Genomic DNA, 14,481 nt, shown 5'->3' with positions numbered 1-14,481 from the left:
AGAGCGGGCGAGGAGGATGAGGGGGGCAGGTAGCCGTTCCCCGCTTCGCCCAGGTGCGGGCACTGCCACGCCTCCACGCATTGTCCCACCGGCCGCACGAAACGAGACCCCCGCCCTTGCGCGACCTCAACGCCCAGACCTGGAACAACTCCGTGAGCTCCAGGCCAAGGTCAAACAAGACCAACTCCTTCTGCAGCAGCTTCGAGACACTCTCGAACAGGAGCAGCGAGATCGCAGTGAAGGCGGGGGAGCCCGACGGAGGGCCCGCGACGTGCATCACCGCATCCATGACGATGAAGGGAGTGAGCAACCCCCAGTCTTCAATCACGCTAGCCAGAACATCGTGGCTACGGCAATGCTGGTCCGCGCAATGCCCGAGCCTTCTACCACGGAGGGGCGGTGGGTCCGCGGCGAGCTCTGGGATCTCCTAGAGACCGCCGCGGTTCAGCAGGCCGAGAGTTCCGCCTCCCGACGGCACGGGGGCGACTCGAACCTACCCACGGCACCACCTCGGCTCGTCCCGAGCTCGCTCGAGCGCCGATAGCCCACAGGGTCCCCGTGCTTCTGGACCGCCTCGGCAATCGATGCGAGGTACAGAGAGACCATGAGGTGGTTAGTAGGCGACGACGCTAAAGGGTCGAGATGGCGACTAGAGGGGGGTGAATAGTCTTTTCTAAAACTTAATCGTGTCGGCTAACCGATACAAGTGTGGAATTAAATCTATCGGTCTAGCTAAGACTATACCCCACTATATATGTTCACTAGCACCTTACAAAGATAACAATTATGCAACAAAGGTGTCAGACTAGTTAGAGCTCTCCTAACCAATTCTAGAAGCAAGGTCACACAAACCTATGCCGCTAGTACTTTAAGCAACAAGGGAGCTCCTACACTTGCTAGTAAGCAAAAGCGCAAAGCTAACTAAGCTCACTAGCAATGCTCAATAACAAGGCGACCAATGCCAAATTAGAGAGTGCAATTACTTAGCTATACAAACTAAGTAATGTGACTAACAAGGTTACACAAACCAAATTAGCCACGCAAGAGAGCTACTTCTATGCTACACAAGCATGAAGGTAACTAGCAAGCTACACAAGCTAACTAATTACAAAAGCAACAACACAAGCTTAATGTATATGAAAGTAAATGCAAGCTTGTGTAATGGGGATGCAAACCAACGGGAAGAACAAGGTTGACATGATGATTTTTCTCCCGAGGTTCACGTGTTTGCCAACACGCTAGTCCCCGTTGTGTCTATCGCTCACTTGGTGGTTCAGCGGCTAATTAGCATCACCCGCTAAGCCCGCATGTCGGGCACCGCAAGAACCTACCCCTTGAGTGAGGGTAGCTCAATGACACGCTTTACTAGAGTTGCTCTTCGCGGCTCCCACGAGGCGAGCACAATGCCCCTCACAAGCACTTCTCCGGAGCGCTGCACAAGCTTCTTGCGCGCTTCGACGGAGACCACCACCAAGCCATCTAGGAGGTGGCAACCTCCAAGAGTAACAAGCGCCACCGGCTTGCAACACGATCATCTAGTGCCATTCGATACAACCTCACTATGTAATCGCACTAGAATCGCTCACTCACACAATCGAATGATCACTATCATGTATATGTGTGATGGAGGGCTCCCAAGCACTCTCAAGCATGGACACAATGTCCCCCAAGATGCTCCACACCAGCCATGGCCGAAGGCCACTTCTATTTATAGCCCCAAGGGCTAAACTAGCCGTTACCCCTTCACTAGGCAATGGTCGGGCCGACCGGATGCTCCGGTCGTGTTGACCGGACGCTGGACCTCAGCGTCCGGTCGCTCGCAGACAGCCACATGTCCCGGTTCCAACGGTCACTTGACTTGACCGGACGCAGCAGCTTTTAACTGACCAGACACTGAACCCCCAGCGTTTGGTCATTTCCAGTAAGGTACCGACCTCGACCAGACATGTTCAGTCACACTTGATCGGACACAGCCAGCATCCGGTCACACTCCAGCTTCTGCATCATCGTACGTCAGCCTGACCGGACGCAGCCTGCCAGTGTCCGGTGCTTTTAGACCCAGCGTCCGGTCAGTTGACCGACGCCAGCGTCTTCACGACCAACTCATTTTCACTTCTAACTTCTTCACCCTTGCTCCAATGTGCTAACCACAAGAATTTGCATCCAGCGCAATAGAAAATAGGCATTCCATTTTTCTGAAAGCACCGAATCCCGCCGAGCTTGCTCGGCAGGAGGGAGAGAGGGACCCAAACCCATCTCACCCCTGCAAACACCACCTCCTTTGTAAATGTGCCAACACCACCAAGTGTACACCACCATGTGTATGTGTGTTAGCTTTTCACAATCAATTCCCAAAGGATGTTAGCCACTCAACTTGCCACGCCACTCGATCCTAGCGACGATGCAAAGTTAGATCACTCGAGTGGCACTAGTTGACCGATATGCAAACAAGTTTGCCCCTCTTGATAGTACAGCCATCTATCCTAAACCCGGTCATAAACTTCTGTACACACCTATGACCGGTGAAATAAAATGCCCTAGGTTATATCTTTGCCTTGCGCATTCCATTCCATCTCCTTCAATGTCGATGCAACACATGCACCAACACGATCAACAATGATATGATCCACTTCATATCATCACGTGATCATATTGGTTCATCGATCTTGACTTCACTTGCTCTTCACCGTTGCCATCGTCCATCGGCGTCAAGTCTTGCTCAAGCTTCACCGCCACGCGGTCCATCACTCCAAAGCCTTTGACTTGCCCTTCACGCTTGCAACCGGTCCATCAAGCCAAGTCTTGTCTTGATCTTCTCCACCTTGATCACATGACTCAATGTCATGTCTCATGTGCAATAAGCTCCTTCATTATCACATGTGTGAGCTTTGCAACATCTCCAAGCCATTTTCACCTTCATGGCATATGTTGCTCACACACATGTACCTGTGGACTAATCACCTGTGTATCTCACATAAACACAATTAGTCTACCTAGGTTGTCACTCAATTACCAAAACCAAACAAGGACCTTTCAGACGCCACGACAACGAGGGGCCTGCTCGGGGCTACCACCCACACTAAGGCGGTCGCTACGACAGCGGGGAGGACCGTAGTCCTTCTCCTAAACCACCAGGCCCTCGGGTCTTCAGCAGGGCAATCCGCGCTGCCCTTTTCCCACCCCGGTTTCAGCAACTAGCCAATCTCGCAAAATATAACGGCTAGACCAACCCCGAACTTTGGCTTGCCGATTACCGCCTGGCCTGCCAACTAGGTGGCACGGATGATGACCTGCTCATCATCCGCAACCTCCCCTTCCTCTTGTCAGACTCAGCGCGGGCCTGGCTTGAGCACCTTCCTCCCTCACAAATTCACGACTGGGGCGACTTGGTTAGGATCTTTGTCGGGAACTTCCAAGGCACATACGTGTGCCCTAGGAATTCCTAGGACCTTAAAAGCTGTTGCCAGAAGCCAAACGAGTCTCTCTGAGACTTCATCCGGCGCTTCTCCAAACAGTGCACCGAGTTGCCCAGCGTCGGTGACTCAGAGATCGTCCAGGCTTTCCTCTCCGGCATCACCTACCGAGACCTAGTTCGGGAGTTAGGTCGGAACATGCCGCGCACCGCTGCTGCACTCCTCAACATCGCCACCAACTTCACCTCGGGCGAAGAGGCTGTCGGAGCCATCTTCCTCGACAGCGACACCAAGGGAAAGCGGAGGGATGAGGCCATTAAGGCCTCAGCCTCCCACCACCCCAAGAGAAAGAAAAAGGGGTGCCTAGGGAAGCAGGAGGTCCTGAAGGCCGATCTGGTCGCGGCCACAGAACGCAAGAACCCCTGAGGCTTCAAAGGCCCTAGGCCTTTCGACGACATGCTCAAGAAACCCTGCCCTTACCACCAGGGCCCGGTCAAGCACGCTCTTGAGGATTGCTCCATGCTGCGTCGTTACTATGCCAGGCTCGGGCTCCCCAACGACGATGCCAAGTAGAAGGGCGCCGGTGATCGGGACGAGGACAAGGACGACGGTTTCCCCGAGGTACGCAACGCCTTCATGATCTTCGATGGACCCTTGGCGTGCCTTACGGCGTGGCAGCGCAAGAGGGAGCGCTGAGAAGTCTTCTCAATCAAGGTGGCCACCCCCCGGTACCTCGACTGGTCTCGGGAGGCGATCACCTTTGATCGAGACGACCACCCTGACCATGTACCGAATCCTGGGCAGTACCCACTGGTTGTCGACCCGATCATCGGCAACACCCGACTCTCCAAGGTGTTGATGGACGGAGGCAGCGGCCTCAACATCCTCTACGCCAATACCCTAGAGCTCTTAGAGATCGACCGGTCAAGGCTCCAAGGCGACGTCGCCCCCTTCCATGGCATCGTGCCAGGGAAGCGCACGCGACCCATCGGATGCATCGACCTTCCTGTCTGTTTCAGCACTCCCTCCAACTACCACAAGGAAGTCCTTACCTTCGAGGTAGTCGGGTTCGGGGGAGCCTACCATGCCATTCTGGGGCGACCGTGCTACGCCAAGTTCATGGCAGTCCCCAACTACACCTACCTCAAGCTCAAGATGTCAGGCCCCAGCGGTATCATCACGATTGAGTCCACGTACAAACATGCATACGACTGCGACGTCGAGTGCATCGAGTACGCCGAGGCTCTTGTAGAGGCCGAGACCCTCATAGCCCACCTCGACCAACTCAGTGGCGAGGCGCCTGACTCCAAGCGTCGCACAGGGGCATTTGGGCCCGTGGAGGCCATCAAACTCATCCCGGTCGACCCCACCTGCCCCGACGACCGAGCGCTGAGGATCGGTGCCACCATCGACATCAAATAGGAAGCCATGCTCATCGACTTCCTCTGTGCGAATGCCAACATATTCGCATGGAGTCCCTCGGACATGCCGGGCATACCGAGGGAGGTCGCCGAGCACGCCTTAGACATCCGGGCCGGGTCTAGACCGGCGAGGCAACGCCTGCGCCGCTTCGACGAGGAGAAGCATAGGGCCATCGGAGAGGAGGTACAGAAACTCTTAGCAGCTAGGTTCATCAAGGAAGTGTCCCACCCAGAGTGGTTGGCTAACCCCGTGTTAGTCAAGAAGAAAAATGGGAAATATAGGATGTGTGTAGATTACACCGGTTTGAACAAAGCCTGTCCAAAGGTCCCCTTCCCATTACCCCGAATCGATCAAATCGTTGATTCCACTGTAGGGTGCGAGACACTGTCTTTCCTTGATGCGTATTCTGGCTACCATCAAATCAAGATGAAAGAGTCCGACCAGCTCGTGACTTCTTTCATCACATCATTCGGCATGTACTGCTATGTGACGATGCCCTTCGGCCTCAGAAACGCAGGTGCCACGTACCAGCGGTGCATGACCCAGGTCTTTGGCGACAACATTGGGCGGACCATCGAGGCCTACGTAGATGACATCGTCGTCCAGACCAGAAAGGCCGAGGGTCTCATCGACGACTTGAGGATGACCTTCAAATGCCTTAGAGAGAAGGGCATCAAGCTCAATCCTGAGAAGTGTGTGTTCGGGGTCCCCCGAGCCATGCTCTTGGGACGCGGCATTGAAGCCAACCCAGAGAAAGTCTCGGCCATAACCAGCATGGGACCAATCAGAGACCTCAAGGGAGTACAGAGGGTCATGGGATGCCTTGCGGCCCTGAGCCGCTTCATCTCGTGCCTCGGTGAAAAAGGTTTGCCTCTGTACCGGCTCTTGAGAAAATCCGAGCGTTTTTCCTGGACCCCCGAGGCCGAAGAAGCCCTCGACAGACTCAAGAGGCTGCTCACAAATCCTCCTGTCCTGGTACCCCTGGCCAGGGACGAGGCCCTCTTACTCTATGTCACCGCAACGACCCAAGTGGTCAGCGCTGCCATAGTGGTAGAGAGGCAGGAAGAGGGACATGCTCTGCCCACCTAACGTCCTGTTTATTTCATCAGCGAGGTGCTCTCCAAGACCAAAGCATGCTACCCCCACATCCAGAAGCTGATCTACGCCGTGGTCCTGGCCCGGCGCAAATTGTGTCACTACTTTGAGTCGCACCCAGTGACTGTAGTATCATCTTTCCCCCTAGGCGAGATAGTTCATAACTAGGAAGCCTTGGGTAGGGTAGCCAAGTGGGCCATCGAGCTTATGGGGGAAACCTTGACTTTTGCACCTTGAAAAGCGATCAAGTCTCAGGTCTTGGATGATTTCGTGGCTGAATGGACAGATACCCAACTGCCACCTGCTCAAATTTAGACAGAGTGCTGGACCATGTACTTCGACGGATCCCTGATGAAGACCGGGGCAGACGCGGGTCTGCTCTTCATCTTGCCCCTCAGAGTACACATGCGCTACATGGTGCAGCTCCACTTCACCACCTCCAACAACGTGGCAGAGTACGAGGCCCTCATCAACGGCTTACAAGTCGCCATCAAATTTGGGGCATGGCGCCTCGACATCCGAGGCGACTCGTGGCTCGTCATAGATCAAGTAATGAAGGAGTCAAATTGCCTCGACCCCAAAATGCAGGCTTACTGCAAGTTGGTACGACGCCTGGAAGACAAGTTTGATGGTCTCGAACTGAATCACGTCGCGTGGAAGTACAACGAGGCCACCGATGAGATGGCAAAGATGGCCTCAGCACGGGCCTCGGTCCCCCCGAATGTTTTCGCCAGTGTCCTCTACAAACCTTCCATTGGCTACACCTCGACGACAGAGGAGGGCCCACCCATGGAACCCACGGCAAAGCTCGATGCCCCCTTTACTGCTGAGACCCCCTCGACCGAGCCCAAAGTCATGGAAGTCAGCGCCGAGCCTCCGCAGACCGACCAGGATGCGAATTGGCGAATCCTGTTCCTTGATTGGATCGATCGGGGGGAACTTCCTAGCAACAGGACCGAAGCCCGACGGCTCGCGCGCCGAGCCAAGGCTTACGTCCTCTACAATGATGAATTGTACAGGCGAAGTCCCTCAGATGTCCTCCAACGATGTATTAGTGCCAAGGTGGGCCAAGCCCTACTTTGGGACTTACACGCAGGCGCCTACGGGCATCATGCGGTGCCTCAGATGCTCGTAGGGAATGCTTTCCGCCAAGGGTTCTACTGGCCGACAGCGGTTGTCGACGCTACCAAGCTAGTACGCTCCTACGAAGGATGCCAGTACTATGCTCGGCAGACACATCTCCTGGCCCTGGCCCTACAAACCATCCCCATCACATGGCCGTTCGCCGTGTGGGGGCTCGACATGGTCGGGCCTCTACAAAAGGCCCCCGGGGGCTACACCCATCTACTGGTATCAATCGACAAGTTCTCCAAATGGATCGAGGCTCGTCCAATCAATCGAATTAAATCCGAGCAGGCGATGTGGTTCTTCACTGACATTATCCACAGGTTTGGGGTCCCCAACACCATCATCACCGACAATGGGACGCAGTTCATCGGCAAAAAGTTCCTGACGTTTTGCGACGACCATCACATCTGTGTGGCCTGGTCGGCCGTAGGACACCCAAGGACCAACGGCCAAGTAGAGCGTGCCAACGGCATGATCCTACAGGGCCTCAAGCCAAGGATTCACAACAGTTGAAAAAGTTTGGCAAGAAATGGCTCGCTAAACTCCCGTCGGTCATCTAGAGCCTGAGGAACACTCCAAGCCGAGCCACGGGGTTCACGCCTTTCTTCCTGGTCTATGGGGCCGAGGCCATCCTCCCCACCGACTTAGAATATGGTTCCCTGAGGCTACAAGCCTATAACGAACAAAGTAACCGCACCACCCGAGAGGACGCCCTTGATCAACTAGAGGAAGCTCGAGACGTCGCGCTACTACACTCGGCCAAATACCAGCAGAGCCTACGGTGCTATCAGGCTCGACATGCTCGAGGCCGAGACTTGAAGGTAGGCGACCTGGTGTTGAGGCTAGCACAGAGCAACAAGGGTCGCCACAAGCTGACCCTGCCATGGGAAGGACCGTACATCATCGCCCAAGTACTGAAGCCCGGGACCTACAAGCTGGCCAACGAGAAGGGCAAAGTCTTCACCAACGCCTGGAACATAGAACAGCTACGTCGCTTTTATCCCTAAATTTCCAAGCATTGTATATGTCATTTCTCAAAATACAATTAAAAAGCGTTCTTTAGTTGGTCTAATTTTTCGAGAAACCCCCCGAGCCCATCGTAGGTCTCGGCAGTATAGTAACATGACAAGGGAGACTCGGCTCTGCCTCGGTAGAACTGAGCCTCCCTCAGGGGCTAGACGGGGGACTCCCCCTAGGTCCCACGCACCATTCTTCAGTTGTTTTTCACAAAAATTCCTACGCCAAGACTCTAGCAGGCTTTGACAAATCAGTTATAAAAAGCTCCTCGGACCAAGGTTTTTTTCCTAAGCAAGAGGCCGGTAGAGTCGCGAGACGGCCTACGCCTCTGGGCTACGGCACTCCCTCACTACCTCTCGCTCAAAGGATGGCTTAGGCCCCAAGGGGATGTTTTGCAAATGAAATCTAATCAGGAGCAACAGAGGGCAGAGGCTCAGAAACATAAGAAAAACAACTAAGAAACACAAATACTTTAAAAATAAAGACCTCGATGGCCACAAGTGTTATGATACACAAAATAACCCCTACTCTATTTTTACATAGCCCCCGGGGCCTAGATCAAGGCTCAGGGCCTTCAGCACTGACAGATGGTAAGGGAGGAACCACCTCTTCTTCAAAGAGCATCGCCATCGCCGTGCCAGGGCCTTCCGCCGCCTCCATCAGCTTCATGACCGCCGTGTCAGCCTCCTCGTCATCATCAGGCAGGACATACCCATCGCTGATGGCCAGGAGGTCGACGCCGACGTAGTGAGAAGAGATGACAACCAGCGCGTGCTTGACACCCGTGTGCAGCGCTCCTTGGAGTCGCTCGCGCATCTGGTTGCTCAGCGCGATCAGACGGCTCCCCAGGGAGCTGCCTAACTGAACCCCTTCAACCTCCAAGGCCTCGTAGGCAGAAAGGGTAGCATGCTTCAATGCCTCGTGCTCCTCGATCTTGGTCTCGAGCATCGTCTGCACCGCGCTGGAAGCCTCGGCGGCCCGAGTGATCTCCGCCTCTGACTCTGCACCGTGGAAAATAGAATGAGGCCAAGCGAGGGAGAAAACAACCTAAGTTAGGAACGGAAGCCTATGGAACTCACCCTTGGCCTTCTGCTCCTAGCGTCGGGTCTCGACCTGATAGGCCTCGGCTTTCTCCTTCCAGCGCAGGGCCTCAGCCCGGGAGGCCTCGACCTTTTCCTTCAACCGCTGGGCCTCGACCCGAGAAGCCTCGGCCGCCCTGGAAGCTTTACTCCCCAGCTCTGCGTCATACAAGGGAGTTAGGGAGTGAACATAAGAAAAAGAAAACAAAATGAGGGGACTAAAACTCACCCTCGACCGTCCCCCTCCAAACCACAGCCTCGGTCCGTGAGGCCTCAGCTACAGCAAGGGCCTCATCCAAGGCACCTTTCATCAGCTGGTGCGCCCTCTGTTCCGCCCCCAGCTGCCCCGCGAGATCCGTGGCCGAGGCCGTAGCTTCAACGGCTCAGCCCCTGAAGGCATCCCAATCTCTGACCGTGTGGGTGAGCTCCTCCTCCAACTCCTTCACCCACGCCGCCAGAGGGGCGAGCTGCGTCTAGGCTGTGGCCGCCTCGGCCTTCGCGTCAGCACAACGAAGGTGGAGGTCCTCTACCTCCGCGCTCCGCACCGACAGGAGCTCGTTGGTGCCGGCAAGAAGGCCCTTCTGCCGCTGAAGCTGGTCCTAGACGCCCCTCTCCCGCTGGAGAAAGACCAACTTCCCAAGGGACCGGGTCTCAAGCTCCTGGGTGACTCCGGGCAGTTCGTCGGCCCCCACGGACAGCGCCATCCATAGCGACTGCTCCGCCAGCTGGTGGTATTACTCGAAGGTGCCCCAGCGCCTACCCTCGGCCATGTCCTCGAGGGCGAACAGAGGCTCCCCCTCAGGGTCGTCCTGGCTCCGCCACAGTACCCGCGGGTGATCCCACCCGCGAGGCTCAGGTCGCACCTACACGAGGGTCGAGCTTCCCTCATCCAAGAGCGGCGCCGGCTGCTCCACGGCATCGGTCTCCTCAGCGTCGACCACCTCCCGCGCCCGGGAAGTATCATCGGAGGAGATCGGATAGACCTCTGCCTCCTGGATGCTCTCTCGCAACAACGGCGGGCCCTGAACCAAGGGCGCCACCGAGGCCTCCGCTGCCTTCATCTTCGCCTCCTCGACAGACGGCCTCACCGCCATCATGACGGCCTTGGTGATCTCAGGGGCTCCGGCCTCTACAATTATGGCCTCGACAGTCTCAGGAGCTTTGGCCTCCGCCATCGTGGCCTTGGCAGACGCAGAAACACCAACCGCGGCCACTATAGTCTCGGCGGTCTTGGGCGCCCTATCCTCCGTCACCTCAGCCTCGGAGACCCCAGGGGCCTCGACAACTAAGGGCATGCCGGCCCCATCCGACTCATGAGCCTCGCCCCCACGAGGCGGAAGCGCTCCCTCCCTCGTCTATGTAGGAGCCACCTCGGCAACCCCTCCTTGGGCGGCCGGCCCCTTTGGGTTGACCCTCGCCGACGCCGCGCCGCGTTGAATAGCGGCTTGTGCCTCCGCCACCCAGTGGGCGGAGGAGCCGGGGCTCGCCTTAAGCGCCTTAAGCGGCGCCAAGGGGAGCTCGTCCACAGGCCGCTTTCGACTAAGGAAAAATAACCTACAGGGTTAGCGCGAGACCAAAAAAGCGAACGGAAGGCACTATGACCCTACCAAAAATACACTTACCTTGATCGGGGCGGTAGCCGCTTCGCCACCGCAAAACCTCATCCGCAATGGCGGAGGCGGCGGTAGAGGCATCGCCTCCGTATCCATCGGTGCCGGACGGTCCTCAATGGACCCCGGCGCCCCTTCGGTCCTCTATGGGGGCGGTGGCGTCGTCTCCACTGCCACTCGCTCCACCACGGCCGCCGAGCCTACCAGGCTAACGACGTGTTTGCCCAACGCCTGCGCCTTGGGCGTGTTGGCCTTGGCCCCAGAGCAGGCAACCGCCGGCCCCAGGTCTGTTTCTCCTCCTCCTCCCGGGAGTGCTGGGCTACTTGCCGACACCCCGGGCGCCACCTCCACTACGTCAGGAAGGTGGTCAAGGGGACCTCGCCCCAGCTCACCCCCATTGTCCCCGTCCGAGGCCTCCATCGACAGCGACATCGACGGGGATTCCTCCAGCGGGAGACTCTCCTTCCTTTGTTAGCGGCGGCGCTTATCCAGCTCCTCGCGCGTGAGGAGTTGCTTCGTGTGTTTCACCGCCTTGGTGTCTTTCCATTTTTTCTGCGCGTTGGCATGCGCATGGTTGATCGCCTACCGCCTCGCGTCCTCAGGAACGGCAGAGGAGAGGAGCGCATGTCCCTCATCCCCTACAGGAATGATGAAACACCGCATAAGGAAACAAGGGGTAAGGGGAGATTGAGGAGGCTCGGAGGCTATAGTGGCACACGACTTACTAGCGAAAGGAACCCCTGCGACGACCGCATCGCGATAGGGGTCAAGTTGCCGCCCTTCAGCTTCGCCTCTACCGTCTCCCCCACCTGATGAAGAATTTCCTCATCGGAAAGGGCAGAGGAGGACATCTGGGTGCCCTCAATGGGCTCACCCGGCTTCATCTCGAACAGCCGCTGGCGCCGAGCCATCAGCGGTAGCACCCTCCGGCAGTGGAAGGCGGCCATGACCACAGCCACAGTGAGATCGTGGCCCCGTAGCCTCGCCAGCCCCTCCAGAAGCGGCTGTAGCTTGGGCTGGTCGTCCTTCGGGACGCCGTACTTCCATCTCTCCGGGCAACTCTCCACAATCCAGCCAGTGTAAGGGGGAAGTCCTCCGTCGTCGTTGCGGAGGTAGAACCAACTCATGTACCACCGGTGATTAGAGGACGCGAGTTGGGCCAGGATGTAAAGGTGCAGGCGGTCCTGACACACTTGGAGAGTGCAACCGCCGGCCCTCGTCGCCTTCCTCTTACCCGACGTGCCCGTTGGCTTGGTAGTATGCCCCACCCGGAATAGGTGGAGCCACAACTCCCAATGGGGAGCAATCCCCAAATACCCCTCGTAGACGGCAACAAAGATAGCCGCCTAGGCGATGGAGTTGGGATTGAAGTTGTGGAGCTCCACGCCGTAGTAGTGTGGGAGCGCCCGCATGAACCGGTCCGCCGAGACGTCGAGGCCACGCTCGTGAAAGGAGACGAAACTCATGACGTAGCCATCACGAGGCCTCGGCTCTGGCTCACCATACGGAGCAATCCACTCTGGCCTGCTGGGGTCTGTCACTGGGCGAAGGAGTCCACCATCGACAAGCGACTGAAGCATCTCCTCGGTGACGTCCGATGGGTCCCAGGGGTCCGCCTCGACAATGACGATGTCGCCGGCCATGGGTGCGATGGAGGAATCGGGTGCAGTGGTGAGTTTTTTCTTCTCTCTCTCCCACGCTCTCGCTTTTTTCTCGCTTTCTCCCTAGGCTCGCTCTTCTCTCCTCTTCTTCCTGGCACCCGATGCTCTAGCGGTGGCTCGACGGAAGCAGTGCTAATGCAGGCAAGGTAAGACGAGGAGGGGCGGGACCCTTCAGGTATTTATGCAGGGAGGAGGCGAAACGAACGGGCGACGAAATCGGGGAGGTTTTCCCCCCGATCCAGCGCAGTTAACCATGAGCCGATTTCGCTGGCCCACGCGCCCACATCTCCGGCATTAAATGCGAGGACAGTTACATCCCATCCACCATGTCATGCTCGGCCACTACGGCAGCAGGTGTCATTTTGTCTCCCCATGAAACCGTCCCAAAAGGCGCGCCACCCGTTGCCAAGCCAATAGGGAAGATATTCCCCGCGGCCTATGCCTTTCGTATGAAGGAACCAGGCTCTGAGCCTATTATGATCCAAGGGTTCGAAGGCTGGGCCCCAAAGGGTTTCGACAGCCACCCTAGGATAACAGAGTCAGGGACGACCGCGGGCGAGCCTATACGGGGCCGAGGCCCAAGCAAGCGAAACGCTTAGGACGCCCAAAGTCGTGTCCGAGACCGGAGGAAAGTCTCCAAATGGGATCCCACCGTAGGGAGGCGCCGAGCCACTGAGGCATAGCGAATGGCCTCGGCACCCACTAGAGAAGTCCTCTGGTACTCTTGGAGTGTGTCTCTGGACCGCTAGCTGTCCCTTAGCGAACGGGGTATGGGCCTCCACTCGGACTACCCGATAACAGCTCACCGGAAGTGCCACCGCTCGTGCCCACCGAGGGTAGCGAGGCACATTCCACCCCTCCTTCCGAGCAAAAAGGAAGCGTGAGGGTCGCACAAAAATTCAGGGGAACCCCTGACGGCCTTCTCATTCAATGCAGAGGCTAGGGGGCTCTTCCTGCAACCTTGCCAAGACCCAGCGACCCCGGCTCGCACTCAAAGGGGCTCGGCAAAACAAACCCTCCTTCTGAGCGAAAAGGAAGCGTGAGGGTCGTACAAAAAGACAGGGGAGCTCTTGATGGCCCTCTCACCCGGTGCAGAGGCTAGGGGGCTCTTCCTGCAAATACGCCGAGACCCCACAACCCGGGCTCACGCCCAAAAGGGGCCTCGGCAAACAAACCCTCACGCACGAGGGGCGTATAAAAAGCCAGGGGAACTCCTGACGGCCCTCTTGCTCCGCACAGAGGCTAGGGGCTCTTCCTACAACCTTGCCGAGACCAGAATGGGCTCGACAAACAAACCCTCTGTCCGAACGAAAAGGATATGTGAGGGTCGGATGACAAAGTCAGGGGAACCCCGACCGCCCTCTTGCTCCAGGCGGAGGCTCGGGGGCTCTTCTTGCACCCAAGACCAAGACAAACGGTCCCAGCCCACGCTAGAGGTTTAATTACAAAACACGATAAAGGGCACCGAGCCCGTTACGGTCTAGGGGTTCGAAGGCTGGGCCTCCAAGAGGTCTCGACAGCCACCCTAGGGCAATAGAGTCAGGGACGACTTCGGGGTGAGCCTACGAATGGCCTAGGCCCAAGCAAACAGTCGCTCGGGGCGTCCTAAGTCATGTCTGAGACCGGCAGGGAAGTCTCTGAATGGGATCCCACCGTAGGGAGGCACCGAGCCACCGAGGCCCAGCAAACGGCCTCGGCACCCACTAGAGAAACCCTCTAGTACTCTTGGAGTGCATCTCTGGACCGCTAGCCGTCCCCTAGCGAATGGGGTATGGGACTCCACTCGGACTCACCCGATAACAGCTCACCGGAAGTGTCCACGCTCATGCCCATCGAGGGTAGCCTGGCACATTCCACCCCTCCTTCCGAGCGAAAGGAAGCGTGAGGGTCGTACCCAAAGTCAGGGGGACCCCTGACGAACCTCTCGCTCTGTGCGGAGGCTAGAGGGCTCTTCCTGCAGCCTCGCCGAGACCCCCGCAACCCGAACTTGCGCTTATGGGCTCAGCAAATGCGATAAAAAAGCTACTCGCTTAAATGCGAAAATGAAAAAAGCCTC

The 14,481-nt window shown here is 57.2% G+C and overlaps 1 protein-coding gene across 1 annotated transcript; it reads right to left on the bottom strand.

Moving 5' to 3' along the window:
* Positions 1-10,017: 10,017 nt before the first annotated feature.
* LOC136525656 (uncharacterized) lies at positions 10,018-10,449 on the bottom strand. Its single transcript, XM_066518574.1, has one exon. The coding sequence runs from the start codon at positions 10,447-10,449 to the stop codon at positions 10,018-10,020; it is 432 nt and encodes a 143-aa protein (XP_066374671.1).
* Between the last annotated feature and the right edge of the window lie 4,032 nt (positions 10,450-14,481).

Source organism: Miscanthus floridulus, chromosome 19, assembly GCF_019320115.1.
Source record: "Miscanthus floridulus cultivar M001 chromosome 19, ASM1932011v1, whole genome shotgun sequence".
NCBI lineage: Eukaryota > Viridiplantae > Streptophyta > Magnoliopsida > Poales > Poaceae > Miscanthus > Miscanthus floridulus.
Note: the sequence above shows the minus strand (reverse complement) of the source record. Positions and strands in the feature narration are given on the sequence as shown.

Coding starts and splice junctions, on each gene's coding strand:
- LOC136525656 (XM_066518574.1), bottom strand. CDS start 10,449: ATGCCCTTAGTTGTCGAGGCCCCTGGGGTCTCCGAGGCTGAGGTGACG.